Source organism: Electrona antarctica (assembly GCF_951216825.1).
Source record: "Electrona antarctica genome assembly, chromosome: 18".
NCBI lineage: Eukaryota > Metazoa > Chordata > Actinopteri > Myctophiformes > Myctophidae > Electrona > Electrona antarctica.
The window spans coordinates 12,547,161-12,569,138 of NC_136799.1; the positions used below are offsets into that span (position 1 = coordinate 12,547,161).

Consider the following 21,978-nt stretch of genomic DNA (forward strand, 5'->3'; position numbering starts at 1 on the left):
CAAAGCTATAAATTGAAGCTGAGCCGGGTTCAACTTCCAGATGCAAAGCTACAAATTGAAGCTGAGCTGGGTTCAACTTCCAGATGCAAAGCTACAAATTGAAGCTGAGCTGGGTTCAACTTCCAGACGTCACGACCGTGTGAGCAAGTAACAGATTTTACAATGCAACAAATTATGCTGTGATCTTTGCATCTTTGCAGCTTTTGCATCTGCCCATTAACGCAGCATTACAGCCCTTGCCACACACTTTGGTCAGCAATCACAGTGACGTCTACATCTGTCCCTAGCATGACACCCTGGCCAGCATTCCAAATTGACCTCCTCCTTGGCTCCCAAGCTGTGGGATGACCTCGCCACTCCGTCAGGAATGCAGACTCCACTCTCCTTCTGTATGCCGCAGTCTGAAAACTCATCTCTTCCAACTCTTTACCTCACCATCTGGCACTCCTTAATTATTGTTTGGCCTGGTGGAGAGAGGATGTTTGCACCCTGTCCGTCCATGTGTCTGCCTGTCCGTCCGTGTGTGTGTGTCCGCCCGTGTGTGTGTCCGTCCGTCTACAGCTAATCTCTGGCACCGTTGGCCTGGTCGATGCCAAACTGTGCACACTGCACACACTCCCTGGATGCCAATTCCGAAGCTCTGCTCCACATTTTCCAGAATGGCCTGTTATAGCATTTTTGAAAAACAGGATTTTATCCAAATATCACGCAAATCAGTACACATGATCTTTATAGTCATGTGATCAAGACGGATCTGTGTGATTACAATATATATATATATATTCTATCGTGGTTGGCTATGATTGACATCAATAGTTTCCAGGTGTGGCCCGTTTTTTAACAAAATGCCTCAAATCATGAACGCAGCGTTCAATTGCTGTGAAACGCACATTTCACAGGAACAATTAATGCCACCCTTTTAACATTGCCATATTTTAGTGCCATCAGGAGGCACATTTTTGCAAAAATAAATCATGAACGTTCCTGACCTCGTGGAGACCACTTTTTCTAGTTTGCATCTGTTCTTGTTGCCTTAGGCTAGTCAGATGTACTGTACGTTGTTTAAGTTTAAGTGTTCACATGCTACATATGTTATTTATAGATACTGTAGGCCTACAGTACAGTACAGTAAGCACAGTTTGCTTGTCCACGGATCATACCATGTGTGTTGTTTACACAGACACTTTGATGTCTACCTGAAATCCTAGTTACCTTATTATCCTCCTAATCTCTCAAGATGGATTCAGAGCTTCGCTCAAAGGATTTATTTTTTCTTCCTTTTTATCCCAGATTGCTGTCCTCCTAGCACTTGATTTACTTGACCGTGTACCTTGTGTTTGGTTGACTAGTCTTCATGCTACTTACTCTAATCTTACACTTTATAAGTCGCTCTGGATGAGAGTTTCTGCAAAATTCCTGAATTGTAAATATAGTAATTGCCATGTATGGCCTGATGATGCCAGAATGCGTGTCTAGGAAATATACTGTATGCTGTGTGCATTTCTCTCTATATATATTTTTTAAGTCAAGGCTTTGACCAGATATGTAAAGGCCTATTCATAGTCCAGTTAAGGTGACCACCTAAAACTACAACATGACGTCACACCGCGGTGATAAGCGACCACTCACCCGAACACATCTCTCTGTTTTTGTGGTCACCTTATCACCTAAAACTGGAGTACGAATAGGCCTCTAGGCTTCATTGTTTATGCTTTAAATTAACTCAATGTTACTGTACTGTGTATTTAAATCCTGACTACATTTTTTTAATCTACACTTTTTTCACTATGATGTCTCTTTTCCAGCAAGGTGACAATTATGGAGGATCAAGACCAGAATATCCACCTCAAGAATCTGTCCCTCCAGCAGTCGGCCAATGAGGAGGAGGCTCTCAACTTACTCTTCCTGGGCGACACCAATCGGATGATTGCAGAAGTAAGGCCCCTCCGTGCTTTTCCAGCAGTCGAACATTGAGGTTTACTTTAAAGAGTTGAATCCCATACCAATCTAGCTTTGGGGGTTCTTCTTGCTACAGTATGTACAGTACATAGCAGCATAAGATTTTTGACCTACGTTTTCAGAATACTTACGTCAGCATTTAGAAGGGGTTTTTAGAATCAGCATCATAGTCCTAAATGGCTTTTAATTGAACTCAGAGAGGGTATACATGGAACCAAATGGGATACGGATCTTACTACGTAGAAGTTAGGTACTAATATGCACTGGCATGTTGAATATGTATGACCACCTCTAAAAGTAACATACTTTGGATTTTCTTTGTACCCTACAGTAGAAATCCAACATGCACTCCAAAGGCTACCTTATGACATTTCTGTAATATTATTTTGGTGCCCCTGTGGTCTTTTTTTTCTCCTCACCACACTTTTTCCTCTGTAAAACGCAGCATTCCCTCTGTAATTTCTGTTTATGTTGTGGTGGCTCTTTTCTATGCTCAGACACCCAGACTCCCCAACCCGATGAGACGGCTGCGGTGGGTCAGTCCAGTGCACTCGGTGCAACCTGAGGGTTTGGCACAAAGCGCTGACCTCACCTTGTTTACTTTTGTTGATAGTCGGTTTTATTTGTAAGTAAATACACACGGCAAAAAGTGAATCGAGTCATCGGGTTTGAATCTAGTGGCAGGGCCCTTTTCATTTCAGATTTCGTCTTTTTGATGTGGACAAGTTGATCCCGCAAATAAAGCTGAAATAGATACGGTGTCCCAGTTGGGTTCTTTTTTTTACCACTTTTAAGAGATGAAGGATTTGTGTGCGGTACTGTTTTGTCTAACAAGCAACTAATCTAATAATCGACCCTCTGCTTAACTCCTTTGTTTAAAACAATGTTATTTTGTCTTTCCAATTTACACACACACACACACACACACACACACACACGCACACGCACTTACATGCACATCTGTCTCCCAGTGTTCAATGCTTATACTGTATAGCCTGGGGGGAAATTTCACTGGAAAACACATTGCCTGCTTGTTCTAGTTGACCGTTGATCAAAACGGTCAGAGGGTCCTGTCCTGCAGGGAGCCGATCAGCGACCCAGGTTTTTGTCCTTAACAGTCCACCCACACAGAGACTGTTGTTGGCGTCCTCCTTGGGACTCACTCCTTCATACAAGCGTCTCCCTTGAGCTTTGAGCAAACAAAGAACCCATCAACATCAGTCATTTATCAACGCCAGAATATTCCCCCCAGAACACTTGCTGTGCTCTGCAAAGAACTCGCCATGAGGTTCACAGAATCAGTTTCTTTCTTCTCTTCGCTCGCAGCCGCATGTGGACAAAAGATGACACATACTGTATGTTCACGCCACACTCCAAAACCATGAGCTCATCATCACACGTCTGTCCGGGAGACTTTTAGTGGCTTCCCTTGTGTCGTTTTTTATGGGACAGGAGATAAAATACACTGAAACCTTCTCAACCTTCCCTCAACTGTTCAGCAGCAGGACACATTTCCTCTCATCTGGATTTCTTTTTCTGTCTTCTTCCCATCCATCTCCCGCCTCTGCTCAGCCCACACGTATTAAAGCCTAATTTATGCTCTTATCTGTGCTACGACGGTGTCAGTGTTTTGTTTTTTTTCATTTATGAATTGGGCTTGGTTCTGTATGTCAGTGGTTCTCAAAGGGGTCCCTGAGGGGGTTCAGGGAGTCCCTAGCAAAATGTGTACTGTTAACACAGCATCACAATAGTTTTGAACCTCTTTATCCTTTTATACGTTGGCTATTCAAAAATAGCAGATATACTGCTATTTTTGAGCATTTTTGAAAAATATTGAAAGCGTTTGAAAAACGGAATCGGTTTTTAATTACTTAAGGAGGGAGGTGGAGCAGTACAGGATGTGCCTTTTGTGTCTAGGACCCCCCAAATTGATATAGACTCCTATATTTGGCCGCGGACCCCCATCTGAAATTGTTTTGTGCCAGGGACCCCTAGGAGACAAGACTTGTGTTCACTCGACTATATTAGAGAACGTCAGTCCAGTGCACTCGGTGCAACCTGAGGTTTTGGCACAAAGCGCTGACCTCACCTTGTTTACTTTTGTTGATAGTCGGTTTTATTTAGTAAAGTAAAGTAAGTAAAGTAAAGTAAATAAACACACGGCAAAAAGTGAATCGAGTCATCGGGTTTGAATCTAGTGGCAGTGCACAGCACAGCAGGTGGTCCGAATGCACCCCCCCCCCCCCTTCCCGTAGCTCCCACAGACTTGAATCAACGATCTCTCCGGGTTATGGGGGTTTGTAGCCCATGCAGACCCCTCTGTCAGGACCTCGCTCGCTGACTCACTGCGGTCAGTCACTGTGTGTGGTCAGTGCACGGCCGCTGTGGGGTCAGCATGTGTTCCACAGGAGGTCAGGAAGCAGCTCCGGTGAGGTCATGTTTTTTTTTGTGTTTTTTTTGGGTGATCGTAAACCGAGAGAAGAGACGATGATAGGTCAGTGGTTCTCAAAGTGGGGTCCGGGGACCCCTAGCTACTGTACGGCATGGTCCTTTTAGGGGGCAGTGGTTCTCAACCTTTTCTGGATCAGGGCCCACTTGGAAGTTTTAAAATAGTCCACAGCTCACCCATCTGGCCGCGTGCATAGTCAGAGCATGTTTTTTTCTATAATCTTTATCCCACGATTTTTGTAACACACTTTGTTTTCACCCAGTGTCACGGAGGAGAGAACACACGCCCACAGCGCCCCCTAGTGGGAATCGAACCCAGGACCTTCTAGCTGTGAGGCGACATCGATACCGATTGAGCTTGAGTTTGTTTTAATCATTAATCAATTGATTGTGCTTTGTCTTGGATCAATGGAACCAACGTAGTACAGGCCTACTTTAACGTTCCTATTTCACACTGGAAACAATTTTTTTCAAGTTTTAAGAGACAAGTGGAAAAGACACGTTTTTACTTTTTCACTTAATAGCTTAGCTGAAAATAGCTAATTTACAAGCTGATAACACGTCTCGGTCACAATTGACCAAGCATGCGATCTGATCCTATATCAACCACTAGTATACTGTTGTATAACTGATCCTTCTAGAGGCCTCCTAAGGCATCTAAAGGCGCCATCGCTGTGCTTTAAGGGATACCCCGAGGCGCAGTGGAGGTCAGGTGAAGAGTGAATGGAATTCGGAGTGTAGAAAGATATGACACGGGCCGGTTGAGATTTAGCGAAGGATCTGCCGCGAGTTGGCGGTAACCTTGACAAACAAGTGTTGGCATTTTTACAGCGACAAGTCAGGGTCAGAGCACCTTTTGAAAAGCCATGAGATGGAATGTGTGTGATCTTCAAATGGTGACAGCGGGACCCAGTGTGAGTCATGTCTATATCTCAAAGCAGTGGTGGTCATAGACCTTTCTACCAGTGAGGTGGGGAAAGAAATGCCTCGAAAGCTAATTAAAGGCATGGTCTAGTAGTCTATTATCAAGGGAAGGCCCAACATTTCTGTACTAATTAAAAGCCATGAGCGTTTATACTCCCAAAGTCTTCAACCCAAGTGGATACAGCTGCAGTACTGACGGAAACAACATTGAGAGATAAACAACATGCCTCTGACTGTCCATGTCCTGGATGTCTATTGGTTCTGACTGTCCATGTCCTGTATGTCTATTGGTTCTGACTGTCCATGTCCTGCATGTCTATTGGTTCTGACTGTCCATGTCCTGCATGTCTATTGGTTCTGACTGTCCATGTCCTGGATGTCTATTGGTTCTGACTGTCCATGTCCTGGATGTCTATTGGTTCTGACTGTCCATGTCCTGCATGTCTATTGGTTCTGACTGTCCATGTCCTGCATGTCTATTGTCGGGTGGAAACTGTTACTTTTCAAAAGTAGTAGATCTACAAGCTCAAACGCACCACGTTTCGAGCCGCGTTTCAAGCTTGCAGATCTTCTCCTTTTGTGGATTTTGTGAGACTCGAGTCGTATGATCAAGTTGGCCGTTCATTTACGAAAAAACACAAAAAAGTTAGAATGCAGAGACAGGTTTCTGCCCGACAGCGACAATAATTATCTGGGCATCAGCTGTGCTCTCACATACTCACATAGTGACCCATCTTCTGGCAGTTATTAAAACCCTTTCTGTCTGAGAGGATGAGTCAAATTCTATTTATGTCTCCCGCTCGTCTCGCCCTGGCTTCTGTTCTGCTGTGTCTGTGAACGTCTTGAACATCAACCTCAGCTATTGTCAGGCGGCCACCATGTGTGTACAACACATTCCTTTGATCTTCATACCGAAGTCAGAATAAAATTATACAAATGAAAAGAAGCATTTTTTTCCCCCGTTGTTGTCAGGATATGGAAAGTCCCTGAAGGATAAGAGAAAAATAATCCCCTTTTACTTTTGGCTGTCCACCACAAACTAAACCTTAGTGTTAATTTAACTCCAGAGTGTACAAAATGGTCCATTGCGGGTCCATTTGGTTACATTTGCACACTCGTCTGAGTTAAATGAACTGCACGCGTACAGTTACAGTATCGTTTCCAGACTGACGATATAAATGTCAGTGACTAAGAAAATAGTTTTTATTTTATTTGAACATGCTTATATAGTGAAAGGTGCAAAATTTCTGTCATAGGACCTTCGTCAGTGCTGTATTACAAGAAAGGACAAACGTTTCGTGTCGCACAGAAATAAAATAAGCAAACTCACTCTTGGTGCGACCCATTGTTTGTTTAAATGTCATTGCTCCAAGTCTAAGAGGATAGCGCACCGAAGGAGTCAGAGCGTGGCCGTAACAAAAAAGTGTATCTATCGTAGATTTGTGATGCCCGTTTGTTTGACACGTCTTCCTCGTATCCCCCTCAGACCCCCATGAACCAGGCGTCCACACGCTCCCACTGCATCTTCACCCTGCACCTGTGCGCCCGCGAGCCGGGCTCTGCCACCGTGCGCCGCTCCAAGCTCCACCTGGTGGACCTGGCCGGCTCGGAGAGGGTGGGCAAGACTGGCGTGGGCGGGCACCAGTTCACCGAGGGGAAGTACATCAACCTCTCTCTGCATTTCCTGGAACAGGTTAGACACCACTGGTTGGTTCCACAAGTCTTTTATAGCTCCAGACACACGAGAGAAATCTGATGTCTCTTCCGCACACCCCACATTTAGTGGTAATGGCTGAAGCTCACAACGTGAGCTTGTAGATCTGCTATTTTCACTATTTTTTTTTAATTTAGATTTAGATACTAAATCTACTTATGTCCTTTGAAAATGTGTGTAGGAAATTATTAGGAAACTATTTTTAAGTAGCCGAGGTAGTGGTTAATGCATGTTTTGTTATACATCTAAAATCTACAAAGTACAGTAACTTGTAACTAAAGTTGTCAAATAATTGTAGTGGAGTAAAACGTACAACATTTGCCTCTGAGATGTAGTGGAGTAGAATTAAAAGTATTGACATTTGGAACTACTAATTTAGTGAAGTAAAAACATACCTCAAAATTGCACTTAAGTACAGTACTTGAGTAAATGTTACTTTCCACCACTTCATGCCACTGACGTCTCTTTGGTGTGTTTCATTTACACACGCCTTATCACTCTCCATGTGCTTGTCAAGGTGATCATATCTTATATCTGGTCCATTCTCCCCATGTGCTTGTCAAGGTGATCATATCTTATATCTGGTCCATTCTCCCCATGTGCTTGTCAAGGTGATCATATCTTATATCTGGTCCATTCTCCCCATGTGCTTGTCAAGGTGATCATAGCCTTGTCGGAGAGGAACCGCTCCCACATCCCCTACAGGAACTCCATGATGACCTCTGTGCTGCGGGACAGCCTGGGGGGGAACTGCATGACCACCATGGTTGCAACCGTCTCCGCGGACAAGAGGAACCTCGATGTGAGGACGGGGACGGTGGGGGGGTTATGACAATCAATAACCCAAAAACAAACACTCCCAAAAGCAAGACTACCCCAAGCACAGTAGACCACTTAAAGCCTTGTAGCCCTTAGTTCAAGTTCTTTCTATTTTTTACCCACGTGAACCCTATCATCCCTACTCTGAGGGGAACATTAGCCGAAAATTGCAGATCGACAATCTCACTGAGCTTGTAGATTGGCTATTTTCTGCAAAGATGTTGGGTGTAGGGGCACAAAAAGCAATGTTTTCCAAGTATTGAGGGTTTAAGTGTCTGAAAATACACATTAACATGAGTCCAACACAACGCTACACATTGATAGTTGCTGTCAAACATTATTAAATCTAAAAAAACACAATTTTATACAAATTGATGAAGCAGGGGTCCCTGCTTCATCGCTCACGAAAAACGCTGAAGACCTTTGGCTTAATTGTACAGTACGACTAATAGTGAAAATAGTCCAAATGAATTTGCCATCCCAAAATAGCGATGGCAGGGTTGGCGTGATTAAACAAATTTAGCTCAGTTTTTTACCATTAGCTGATACAGTTCTAGGCACCCATGACCCCCCCCCCCCACCCCCCTCTGCATAATTGATTCTCTGCATTATTCTATTTTTGTTTTCTCAATGTAGGAGGGGCATTATGCACTTACAGATGCAGAAATGAGGCACATTGAAAGGGCTGCAAACCACGCTCTGAACCTCAGAATATAAAGCTCCACTAACGAATGAATTAACATACAGTTAAATGGGGAAATACTGTGATTTCTTTCCATAGAGCAACCAATGTTTGCTTGAATAATCAACACGTTTATTATTATATATATATATAAATGTGAAAGTGAGCGTTCAGTTTCTTTTTTTTTTGTGGCTTTCGCCTTTATTTTATATTTTTTATGGAGGGACAGACAGTAGGCTGACAGGAAATGGGGAGAGAGATGGGGGGAAGACATGCAGTAAAGGCCGTCGGGATCGGGAGTCGAACCCGCGCCACACTGCCAGACTGGATTACCAGCCAAGGTGCCTGGACCGCTGAGCCACGGCCCAGGCCGAGCGTTCAGTTTCACCCTAATGATGATACTGTACTGTCCTACCCTCAGGAATCTATCTCTACGTGTCGTTTTGCCCAGAGAGTGGCTCTCATCAAGAATGAGGCATTACTGAATGAGGAGCTGGATCCTGCTCTGGTGAGATGGCCACACACACACACACACACACACACACACACACACACACACACACACAGAGAGAGAGCACTACCAGTGCCATAGCTTGAACCACACCGTCACACCACAAAGGCATGACTTAATGGGGCCGACGTGCTATGGCCAGACCCCTCCACGCAGCTTCCAAACCATAAAGTTGATCAGTGAATCATTTGCCGGGAGGATCCATCTGCTAACCGCAGCCATACGTGCAATCCACCATGTCCTTGAGTGTCCTCACTGGACTTCCAGGACCAAATCACTTTTTCCAGCGTCAGACAATCATTTGGGGGAAGGAAGACGGTGTCTTTTTTTCTTTGCACGTGGATGGCGGTCTGTCTGTTCGCTTGGTATTTAGATAGCTTGATGGGCCTGTTTGCATTCTCTCTCTCCTCTTGTTTACATACCCCTGCCTCTCTTATGGCATATTTTGTGTGTGTGTGTGTGTGTGTGTGTCGAGACACGCATACACATAAGCTACACGGATAGATGCACACCGCTTGTATTAAAACTCACACCAACACGGTGACATGAGGACACAAAGCACCTCTTCAATTTACATTCCCTCTTTTTCTCTCTCTCTATTTATACATACCTGACACACCTGCTTCTGTCATGTTTTTATTTGGTATTTTTGTTATTTTTAGGTAACTATTCAGTGGACCGGGAAAGCCAGGAAAAGATAAGGGGACAAAAAAAATGACGCGCAAACAAAAGTTGTGAGTCAAACACAAACCGACCGTAATTTGACAGTAGCGGTCGTGGGCCTTCACCCGCAGGGCCAGTGGTATGCCCATTATCTCTCTCTCTTTGACTCTTAATTTACTTCTCCTGGGAAAGTATGCTGGGAAACGGAGACCTGGCGGTTGGTGTTTTGGTCCCCTCTATCCCCTGGGAGATAATACAGTTATAGTAGTAGGTCTGGGAGATAATACAGTAGTAGCAGTAAAAGTAAGTCATCAACCTTACACCCCTTCCTTCCCCCTCCTGCTAGGATACTGCCTGGGGATCAGCTGTTACTGTATTACTGCACAGGGGTTTGGCTGCCTTACTGCCTGGGGATCAGCTGTTACTGTATTACTGCACAGGGGTTTGGCTGGCCACTTGCAAACCCTGCAGAGGTATTTTTAAGAGAGTCTGCGGCCGGCCCAGTAATTGTGCCGGTGTCTGGCTGCTCCCAATTGGGTCCGGCCCGGTTACAGCTTCGGGCAAACCCGGCTCCATGGGCAAGCTCCTTGACTCTGTTTATGGCTTTTCGGTAGTGTTTCATATATATTTTCTCTCTCTCTCTCTCTCTCTCTCTCTCTCTTCTTGCAAACGATTAAAAGAACAGAATGAATGCAGCAGTGGAGTTTGCAGAATCAGATGAGATCATTCATCATGGTCTGGGGGGGTGACACTCAAACTCTCATTTTGGCCATTTTGTGTAAGAACTGAAGGCCCTGCTGTCTACTGGGATTGACCTGCACTTCACCGGAATGAGGAGAGTTCCTTTTTTGGTACCAAAACTGTAGACCACTGGTTCTCAAAGTCCAGGGTTCCAAAATGGACTCGTAAAGTCTTTTAAGCATTCAGTTGAAAACAGGGGAAGAATAAGGTTTGTGTAAGATAGCCGAGATTCCTTGCAAGAAGTCAGTGACAGATCACCAAACCATATTAGGTCGGTTACCTTCCTCCAACAGAAGTGAGGCCAATGTTAATCCTTCACGGAGACTAATGGACTAATCCTGGTTCCCAGGTCATGGGAGGAGAGAGAGAGTCAGCACTTGTCTCGTCTGCCAGTGGCCACTTCCACCACCACCTCCTCGCCATGATGTTTGTATCTGCCCGTACGCCTTTTGCGAAGCAGGATTAGGTGGAAATTTGCGTAGACTGCTTCAGGGTTGTTCGAGTTGAGCCGAGGTGCCCGTCAAAACAGATTTCCGTAATACCACCACCACAGGGGTTCATGATGGTTGATCTTATGGTGTTGTTGGTGTTGTTGTGTGTGCGTACTTCAGCAGACGCGAACAGCGGGCTGTGTGACCCTGTGCGACCTGTACACCCCCCCCCCCCCCCCAACACACACACACACACACACACACACACACACACACACACACACAGACGGTGTCCTGTCTAAAAGGAGACAGGCCTGATTAGTGCATACCTGTGAGTCAAACAGAAGTTTTCTAGCCAGCCAGAGAGACGTGTTTGGGAAGTGGGTGTGAAGATTCCTGCGGTCGGTCGCACTCCATACGTCCCTGGCCTCACTCCCTCCCTCCCTGACTTCCCTATGTCACGTCAAGCGGTTCGCTGTGGAGCGGGGCTGAGACCGCGAGGGGAGCCTCTTGTTACTGTAGCGGTGGGTAGGTCCAGTTACTCACCAGAGCGAGAGTCATCGCCCTCGGCTGTCCACAAAATGAATGCCGTGCACAGAACTAGCTATAGCTACAGTAGCCCATGTGTTCCTGTTTTGTTGTGGGGGTGAGAAAAAGTGGCTAAGTTTTTTTTGGTGCTGTGGCAGAAAAAAAACGTCTCCTTCATAAAACAAGGGGCCCCGTAATAGCACCTTGTTTGTGAGTGGTCTGCAATATAATACAGGTATTTGAAGTTTCACATGCAGAATCTGCATATTACTGCAGTTTGCTGTGCGTGTGTGTGTGTGCTGTATTGTATGTGTGTGGACAATTTCTGCACAGGGAGGTTATCTGCTAAAAAAATGTCCAAAACTGTTAATTTTCAGGATCCAAAAAATAATAACATCAAAAGCAGCAGATCTACAAGCTCAAAGCGAGTCGCTTTGATTCTCTTCGTGCCACGTTTCGAGCTTGGGAATCTGCTACTTTTCTGCTACAGGTTTCTGCCCGACGATATAGTACATATAGTACATACCATAGTACATACCTTAGTACATAGTAGATATAGTACATACCTTAGTACATAGTAGATATAGTACATACCTTAGTACATAGTAGATATAGTACATACCTTAGTACATAGTTGCGAACACAGTGAGCATTTACTATGAGACCCAGCAGATCCTGTCTGTGTGTGTGTGTCACGCTGTAACACCACCCGCCCACCACCAGAGGGCGCAGCTGTATCACACACAAAAACACACACACACATGCACGCGCACGCGCGCACGCACGCACGCACGCACGCACGCGCGCGCGCGCGCGCACACACACACACACACACACACACACACACACACACACACACACACACACACACACACACACACACACACACACACACACACACACACACACACACACACACACACACACACACACACACACACACACACACACACACAAAACTTAACTTAAAAAAAAAACTTTAAAAGGAAAAACTTTAAAAGGAAAAACTTTAAAAGGAAAAACTTAAAAAAAACTTAACTTAAAAAAAAACTTAACTTAAAAAAAAAAAACTTAAAAAGAAAAAACTTTAAAAGGAAAAACTTAAAAAAAACTTAACTTAAAAAAAACTTAAAAAGGAAAAACTTTAAAAGGAAAAACTTAAAAAAAACTTAACTTAAAAGAAAACCTAACTTAAAAAAAATCTTAAAAAACACAAAAAAAAGAACTTAAAAAAAACCTTAAAAAATTACGTAATTTATTCTAATTGTTGTTTTTGCAATTTACGAGCTGCGTTCGCTTCCCGCGTTCGCGCGTCTTACTTGTATTACTTACATACCTTAGTACATAGTAGATATAGTACATACCTTAGTACATAGTAGATATAGTACATACCTTAGTACATAGTAGATATAGTACATACCTTAGTACATAGTAGATATAGTACATATAGTACATAGTAGATATAGTACATACCTTAGTACATAGTAGATATAGTACATACCTTAGTACATAGTAGATATAGTACATACCTTAGTACACAGTAGATATAGTACATACCTTAGTACACAGTAGATATAGTAAATACCTTAGTACATAGTAGATATAGTACATACCTTAGTACATAGTAGATATAGTACATACCTTAGTACATAGTAGATATAGTACATACCTTAGTACATGGTAGATATAGTACATACCTTAGTACACAGTAGATATAGTACATACCTTAGTACACAGTAGATATAGTACATACCTTAGTACACAGTAGATATAGTAAATACCTTAGTACATAGTAGATATAGTACATACCTTAGTACATAGTAGATATAGTACATACCTTTTTCAGATTCACAGAGCCCTTTAGTGCACAGAGTTGTGCTCTAAAGTGTTCTTATGTTGTCAGCCACAACCGAGAGAGAGACTTACAGAGTAAACAGACAATAATGAAAGGCAGCGTGAGAGTGAGTTTGCATCAAGTGTCTTTGCTTGGTCTTTAAGCTGGCATTATTATACTGTTTGATCTGCTATAGAAGAGGCCACCGTAGCAAATAAACAAACAACCCCCCCCCCCACCCCAACCTGTCATTCCAGAAAATCTGCTGACATCATCTGTCACATGTCCTGGGTCAGGTTTTATTCGCAGTGTTCCGTAGCCAGCTGTGGTGCTGTGGTACCAGCGTGGGCTCAAGCACGCCGAAATAGACTGCGACCGAGTCCGCCGACCAGTCACTGGCGGTCAGCCCTTTGAGGACACAGCTGGATGTATTACATCAGGCCATGGGTGTGTTGGTGGGTTCCAAAAACGAGATACAGGGAGCGGCCACGGTGCATGGGATGGTCAAATATGATATTCGGTGTCATAAAATATGATACAGGGTGGATTAGCTTTAGAAATGTGGCTTCTGCCCCAAATCCCACACGGCCACGGCTGTTTCTCCTCAAAAACCTACTGGGTTTATGATGTCTGACTTATTACTGGTGTTTGCCAGAAGTGTCGCAGCATTGCTGAGTTGGTTCCCCTGGTCTGACCTTTGACCCGGGGTCAAACTTCAGTAACCTTCGCCTCCCTAGCAACTTTGTGTCAGTGACTCTGTCACTTAGTTGTCATGTTCTGTTGTTGGTTTAATGTCTACTGCTGCCACCGAGACTGTTCCAGTCTCACAGTCTGCCTTGGGATTGTTTGGGTTCACTTGGGTCTTGTAGAGATGGATAACAGGATATTCTGTCCAAGAGGAAAGTGTCACATGAGAGAAAAATAATATACCGTATGTCATTGTCTGTTCGGCCATGTACAGTACATTAACAGACCGTTTTCCCCACTAGTGGATACATTTTTAGACTTCATGTTTGTTTACTTTTGTCCAAAGTTATTAAAATGTTGCCAGACTTACCTGACTAATTGGGTCAGTGTTGGCCAAACATAACATTAGAATTTTGTTCACAGGGCTATCTATTTTTGAGACTTTTCAATCAGCTTTTAATGCATTAAAACAATAATGTAACTTTGTCCAAATCTAACCACACAATGAGGTTCACTGTGTTGGGTTAGCCATCTCAAGCATGTTGCAACTCTCTGGGAGTTGGGACATTTTAATTAATTGGGAGAATTTTAATTAATTTGCTTACAATGTTGCACAAATTAATGGAATACAATGGCTTCCTCGAAAGTGTACCTTTTATGGTGAATGATAGTAAATGTGCTTGTAAACATTCTTTAACCATGAACCATTAACCACTAATGTCACTATTCAACAAATGGTGTGGTTGTAGCTACTATTACATACCATAACTTCAGCCTTGACCTAGACTCACTAATCTTGCATGCGCCTAGGCAGCTTAGACGCTCCCCTCCCATGCTGCCATGGAGCTGTTTAGGCCTTGACCCCTGGATGAAGAAAGAGGGAGCACCACACGCTTATCTCTTAAAAGGTCAAACAAGGTTACATCTTAAGAGACTGGGGGGAGTGGACAGCCCTGGACACACTTAATGTTTGGTCGACTCTCCTTTCATGCCTCAAATATACGTACCGCGATAACGTCCACCACATACATGAAGCTGCCAGGGTTCCTAGACATTCCATTCCACAATCTGTTTCATCAAAAAATAAAATGGCCATCTTGAAGTTACCACCGCTCTCAGCAGGTAGGGGAATGCGGTATCCGGGGTAGACGGCTTAACAAATGTCCCTCTGTCTGCCCTCAAGAAAGGGGGAATTGCATTTCAGTCTGTTTGTAAAAAAACAAAGGCAAAACTCTTTTTATGAACTGGAGGTCATATCGCATTCTCTGCGGATCTTGACTCTGACATTAATGTGCATTCTTTCTATTATTACAGTTTCTATGCAAAGATGGCTATCTAAGTAAGTACTCTCCTAAAGACTGCTTTAAGAGGCTGTGTCTGGGATGGGTGAAATATTCCTCTTTTTTAAATACATATATATATATATATATATATATATATATATATATATCTATATATGCAGTAACAGGACCCGTCCAGTGGTTAACGACGGCAACCTGCCCGTTGGCCGGGGCTTGCAAGCCTTGACTAAACACGTGCGGACAGACAGCGAGCGGAGCGGCAGGAGGTTTCATGTGTTGCTATTTGCCACCGTATAGCTGGCGGACGGCCGGGCGCTATTCTGTGTTTCTGTGCGGTATCGATGGCTTCCTGGGCTGTCTTGTCGGAGCATCCAGTTGTCTGGAACCGCTTAGGTTTGTCCTCAGAATGCATCGCGAAGATAAGCCGCAAAATTATTTTTTGGGAGGATTCTGTCATCGGTTTGCAGTGGGCTGAGACTGTGTGTGTGCGTGTGTGTGTGTGCACGTGCATGCGATTCATGACTTGCACTGCAGGGTGCAGTATATATTTAATATACCCTAGTCTTATTTGAAAATGTTTATTTCTCTAACTGTGTGTGTGTGGGTGCATGCGTGTCACGTCTGTCCATCAAATGTGCATTTCCAGCTGATGCAGCGTATGAAGAGGGAGATCCAGTCTCTGAAAGAAGAACTCTCCATGGTCACGGGCGAGCAGAGAGAGGAGCAGCTGACTCCTGAGGAGATACACAAGTATGTTCATCTTGTCCTCCCCACCCCCCCCCATCCCCCCATCCCTCATGTGCAACATATAGAAGGTGCATGCATAAAGTGAGTGGCAAATCGAGTGGCAAATCGAGTGGCAATGTGACTTTAACGTTGTTTACTGCAGATCAGATAGGACTTTTCTGTTTGGATGTATGGGCTGTAAAGGCCAGAAAGTAGTTTTTTGCCACTCTGTAGGCGACGCGTTCCTGCATAATTTCCGGGTTTGATGTTGCTGTCAAGCGCATATTCACATCCAGCCTACTATCAGTGCTTCTCAACACATTACATTACATTACATCTACATCAGCAACACATTCACATAGCCGTGGATGTGGACCCACCCCCACCATCTGAAAATGTTTAGTGCCAGGGACCCAACACGGGAAGATTTACAACGACAACAAAAACACGTATAAATGGATAAAGTGGTTAAAATGACTGTGATAGTATACTTACCCAAAACTACTTTTGCTGGGGACCCCCTGGAACCCCCTTCAAGGACCCCTTCTGGTCCCCGCCCCGGACCCCACTTTGATGGAGATTGTGAGGAGCTATATGCTCATGATCAACACTCGCAATCCGTGTGTGTGTGTGTGTGTGTGTGTGTGTGTGTGTGTGTGTGTGTGTGTGTGTGTGTGTGTGTGAGTGTGTGAGTGTGTGAGTGAGTGAGTGAGTGAGTGCAGTAGCCGTCAACGAGCCAGTCATCTCAGGACAGTGAGGACGAGAATAGGGCCTGCGCTGGTCCCTGTCAGCCCTCCCAAATGTTTACAGCATAGACTCAAAGAGGAGAGGAGGTTCATTTTTTTAGGACACTAATTTTTATTTGTCATGCTTTAAGGCTCGGAGACTCCACCGGGTAAATATGTATTCCTGATTTATTGCTATGTTCGAGGGGTTTGGGGTTTGTCGAAAGCGCCCACATGGCTACGCGTCGTTGCTGAGTTGAAGGCTCGGCTCACTGATGCAGAACCCTATGTAATGGCGTCGTCTCCGCCCCCCCCACCCCCCGAGGCTGTAGCTCAGCCAGGACGGATATTTTACTGTTGGTGCAAAAAAAAAAAAAAAAAAAACAGTACAGAAAGGAGCCCAGTCAGTGAAGGGCCAGAGATCAAGCCAGAGGTTCCATTAAGAACTTGGCACACGCTGCCTCCAGTGCTGATGTCTTTACCGCTCCCTAGTCCTCGCTCAGGCCCTTTTATTTATTTATTATTATTTCCCCTTCACCCCAGTCGACTACTCGTACCCCCTCCCCAGTTTGTGGTGGTTAGCCCACGCAGGGGGGGGGGGGGGTGTTTAATGATGTCTGTCGTGACCACAGTCACTGACATGCCGACGTTTTATTTAATGACCTCCTCCTCCTCTCTCCTGGATCGTGCTTTGACATTGTCCCGAGTGGCAAATCAGCGGTGCAACGCCAACGTTTTCCTGCATGCTGCCGCATTTGTTGTCGCATTTCCAGAGCTAACATAACATTATCAACAGCCATAGTACAACGGTTGACTTCCCGGCCGTGTTCTCCATTAAGGCAGTCATCCTTGCTGTTTGCCGCAGCTCGAGTATTGGTGTCGGTTCATTGATACGCAATACGGAACCTTTAGGATTTTAACCATTCCGGTTCATTAACGGTTCCCTTTAATGATTCCTATAGGGGGTTCCAAATATACCCTACAGGACTGTAACTCTGAGAGAGTACAAATGGAACCAAATGGACCCTTACAGGTCCATTTGGTTCCATGTGTACACTCTCAGAGTGAAATGAAAACGTTGGAGAACCACTGGTAATAAGTAATTGTATAGCAGACGTCAAGTGGACGTCAAGTCCACATACAGCTCTGACAGTGTGATTAAAAACCGGTTCTAAATGGTAAATGGTGCATTTATATAGCGCCTTTATCCAAGGCGCTTTACATAGATTGTGCATTACATTCACCCATTCACACACACATTCATACACCGATTGCGGCGGAAGCCATGCAAGGTACCAACCAGCACATCGGGAGCAATTTGGGGTTCAGTGTCTTGCCCAAGGACACTTCGACATGTAGCCAGGAGGAGCCGGGATTCGAACCGCCGACCCATGGATCATTGGACGACCTGCTCTACCTCTTGAGCCACAGTCGCCCTAGTTCTAGAAACGGTTCCAAATACGATGGGACCGATTCCAGTTCTTCCATCTCGGAACCACGTCTGAAAAAGAAGCGTTTCCGGGTCCTCCAACCCTATATAAAAGAAGCGGTTCCGGGTCCTCCAACCCTATATAAAAGAAGCGGTTCCGGGTCCTCCAACCCTATATAAAAGAAGCGGTTCCGGGTCCCAACCCTATATAAAAGAAGCGGTTCCGGGTCCTCCAACCCTATATAAAAGAAGCGGTTCCGGGTCCCAACCCTATATAAAAGAAGCGGTTCCGGGTCCCAACCCTATATAAAAGAAGCGGTTCCGGGTCCCAACCCTATATAAAAGAAGCGGTTCCGGGTCCCAACCCTATATAAAAGAAGCGGTTCCGGGTCCTCCAACCCTATATAAAAGAAGCGGTTCCGGGTCCTCCAACCCTATATAAAAGAAGCGGTTCCGGGTCCTCCAACCCTATATAAAAGAAGCGGTTCCGGGTCCTCCAACCCTATATAAAAGAAGCGGTTCCGGGTCCTCCAACCCTATATAAAAGAAGCGGTTCCGGGTCCCAACCCTATATAAAAGAAGCGGTTCCGGGTCCCAACCCTATATAAAAGAAGCAGTTCCGGGTCCTCCAACCCTATATAAAAGAAGCGGATCCGGGTCCTCCAACCCTATACGCAATAAAAGAAGCGGTTCCGGGTCCTCCAACCCTATATAAAAGAAGCGGTTCCGGGTCCTCCAACCCTATACGCAATAAAAGAAGCGGTTCCGGGTCCTCCAACCCTATACGCAATAAAAGAAGCGGTTCCGGGTCCTCCAACCCTATACGCAATAAAAGAAGCGGTTCCGGGTCCTCCAACCCTATACGCAATAAAAGAAGCGGTTCCGGGTCCTCCAACCCTATATAAAAGAAGCGGTTCCGGGTCCTCCAACCCTATATAAAAGAAGCGGTTCCGGGTCCTCCAACCCTATATAAAAGAAGCGGTTCCGGGTCCTCCAACCCTATATAAAAGAAGCGGTTCCGGGTCCTCCAACCCTATATAAAAGAAGCGGTTCCGGGTCCCAACCCTATATAAAAGAAGCGGTTCCGGGTCCCAACCCTATATAAAAGAAGCGGTTCCGGGTCCCAACCCTATATAAAAGAAGCGGTTCCGGGTCCTCCAACCCTATATAAAAGAAGCGGTTCCGGGTCCCAACCCTATATAAAAGAAGCGGTTCCGGGTCCTCCAACCCTATATAAAAGAAGCGGTTCCGGGTCCTCCAACCCTATACGCAATAAAAGAAGCGGTTCCGGGTCCCAACCCTATACGCAATAAAAGAAGCGGTTCCGGGTCCCAACCCTATACGCAATAAAAGAAGCGGTTCCGGGTCCTCCAACCCTATACGCAATAAAAGAAGCGGTTCCGGGTCCCAACCCTATACGCAATAAAAGAAGCGGTTCCGGGTCCCAACCCTATACGCAATAAAAGAAGCGGTTCCGGGTCCTCCAACCCTATACGCAATAAAAGAAGCGGTTCCGGGTCCTCCAACCCTATACGCAATAAAAGAAGCGGTTCCGGGTCCCAACCCTATACGCAATAAAAGAAGCGGTTCCGGGTCCCAACCCTATACGCAATAAAAGAAGCGGTTCCGGGTCCTCCAACCCTATACGCAATAAAAGAAGCGGTTCCGGGTCCCAACCCTATACGCAATAAAAGAAGCGGTTCCGGGTCCCAACCCTATACGCAATAAAAGAAGCGGTTCCGGGTCCCAACCCTATACGCAATAAAAGAAGCGGTTCCGGGTCCCAACCCTATACGCAATAAAAGAAGCGGTTCCGGGTCCCAACCCTATACGCAATAAAAGAAGCGGTTCCGGGTCCCAACCCTATACGCAATAAAAGAAGCGGTTCCGGGTCCCAACCCTATACGCAATAAAAGAAGCGGTTCCGGGTCCCAACCATATACGCAATAAAATCATCAACGTTAGTGTATCCATTTGTAACCATGAGTTAAATGAACCCTGTGGATTCTGCTGTGTATACACAGAATGGCCTTCCAGTCGGCCAGGGATAAACAGGAGGTTTTCTTTTCTTATCTAAACATTATATCCAGTCATTTGCTAATCCTCACATCATCTCACACTTAATCCATTTTGGGCGGGAACCCCTTTTGGTGTTAGCATTATGTTATGCTTTAGCTATTGAAAAATAGCAGATCTACAAGCTCATAGCGTGCCACCGAGTGGCACGCTACGAGCTTGTAGGTCTCCTATTTTTTAATATCTTTCAGAGCCAACGTTTTTAACTCAAATCTTTGCTTCTGAGGGGTTCCTGGAATAACATATTCTCAGATGGGGGTCGGTGGCCAATTACATATCATTTTTGGAGTCCTTCACTGAAATATTGAGCACCACTGATACATAAACATGAGGTATTTCAGAAAACTGTCAGAATTTAGAAGATTTTTTATTTTTTATTTCAGCGTCAGGCCTAAATGGGTTAAGCAAAGTCATTGCTATTGGAAACGGTCAAATTGTGGCTTTTTGAAGCACGAGGGCTTCTTTTCTTTTTCTCCCCTCAAATATTGCACATGGCATTAGTAGCACATTCCCCAGCTCTGGGGCGGCTTCGCATCGAGAAGCCCCTGATGACTCGCAGGGCCTTGAAATAAGAGCGCCGCGTTTGTTTTAAGTCCTACCCCGTCGGTGTAAACGTTGCGTGTCTCTCAATCCCTGGGCGATGTTCTGGTGGAAAAGTGAAGACCGCACGCTGTTTCGTGCCTACATCGGATCCCGTCTGGACCGTTGCCCTCTCTACTTGGTCTTTTCCAGATCCTGGAAGAACCAATGTTTGGACTATCATCTAGTGATAGTTTATCAACAGGGCCAGTGGCGGTGAAGCTGTAGCACATGTTTAAGTAAATAGTTTTCTTTGACTGGGACCAAATTTTAAACATCAACAGTTGAGATCTATATTTGAAGCTGAAACCTCTTGGAGTGCCTGAGCACTCCGTGGTGATGGCTGATGACGTGAGGGCGACCACAGAACTGACATGTTGCCCTGACATCAACGCCCTACACCATCATACTACGGTGTCACACAAAGGCTTCAAAAGAAACCAAAAGCCCTTTTGAACTTGTAGATATACTACTTTTGCTGTTTTTGAATTTTTATCCTGTTTTTGGAACCGACAGTCTATCCAGTTTGCGAATTTGGAAGCAATTTGAATTCTTCAATATACTTGTGTTTTGTGTGTGTGCGTGTGTGCGTGCGTGCGTGCGTGCGTGCGTGCGTGTGTGTGTGTGTGTGTGTGTGTGTGTGTTTTCTCAGGTTGGAGGAGGTGGTGAAGGTGTATCTGGATGACCCAGACCCAGAGGTGACTGTGGCTCTGGGAGCGGACATGAGGAAAATCCATCACTGCTTCTATTTACTCAAGGTACTGTGTCCTCCTCCTTCAACAAAAACACTTTATTTTATATTATATTGAACGCATTATTAAGACCTGAGGCCCATTCTACAAATTCCTTCTAAATCATCAATTTGTTTTTCTAACTTCTTTGTGCCAAATAATTCCACATTTTTTTTTATGAAAATGTTTTGTGCCAGGGACATCCCTCCCCCCTCAGAAGAGAACTTTTATGTGAAAAATACTATACTATATAATATACAACATTTTCAAGATTTATTTTTAAATGTTCAAATATAGCAGATGTACAAGCTCACATTGCGTTGCGCTGCAAGCTTGTACATCTGCTATTCTTTTAACAGCCAACGCTAAAATCCAAAATGTCACGGATGCTTTCTTGCTTTTAAATGGGTTAATTAATGAATGAATGAATTAATTAATTGTATTGGTAGTAAACACACTTACATAAAGAT

At 44.7% G+C, this 21,978-nt stretch overlaps 1 protein-coding gene across 5 annotated transcripts in view; it reads left to right on the forward strand.

The window, feature by feature from the left end:
- kif6 (kinesin family member 6) overlaps positions 1-21,978 on the forward strand; it is a 111,015-nt gene that overhangs the window by 17,934 nt on the left and 71,103 nt on the right. For all 5 annotated transcript variants that reach the window (XR_013792301.1, XM_079528381.1, XM_079528383.1 and 2 more), the window contains 6 exons: positions 1,806-1,935; positions 6,818-7,024; positions 7,704-7,847; positions 8,968-9,054; positions 15,889-15,992; positions 21,430-21,535. Coding sequence is in view for 4 of the 5 variants with exons in the window: in XM_079528381.1 (XP_079384507.1) it covers positions 1,806-1,935; positions 6,818-7,024; positions 7,704-7,847; positions 8,968-9,054; positions 15,889-15,992; positions 21,430-21,535 (778 nt within the window). In the remaining variant the exon portion in view is untranslated. The remainder of the gene's footprint in view (positions 1-1,805; positions 1,936-6,817; positions 7,025-7,703; positions 7,848-8,967; positions 9,055-15,888; positions 15,993-21,429; positions 21,536-21,978) is intronic.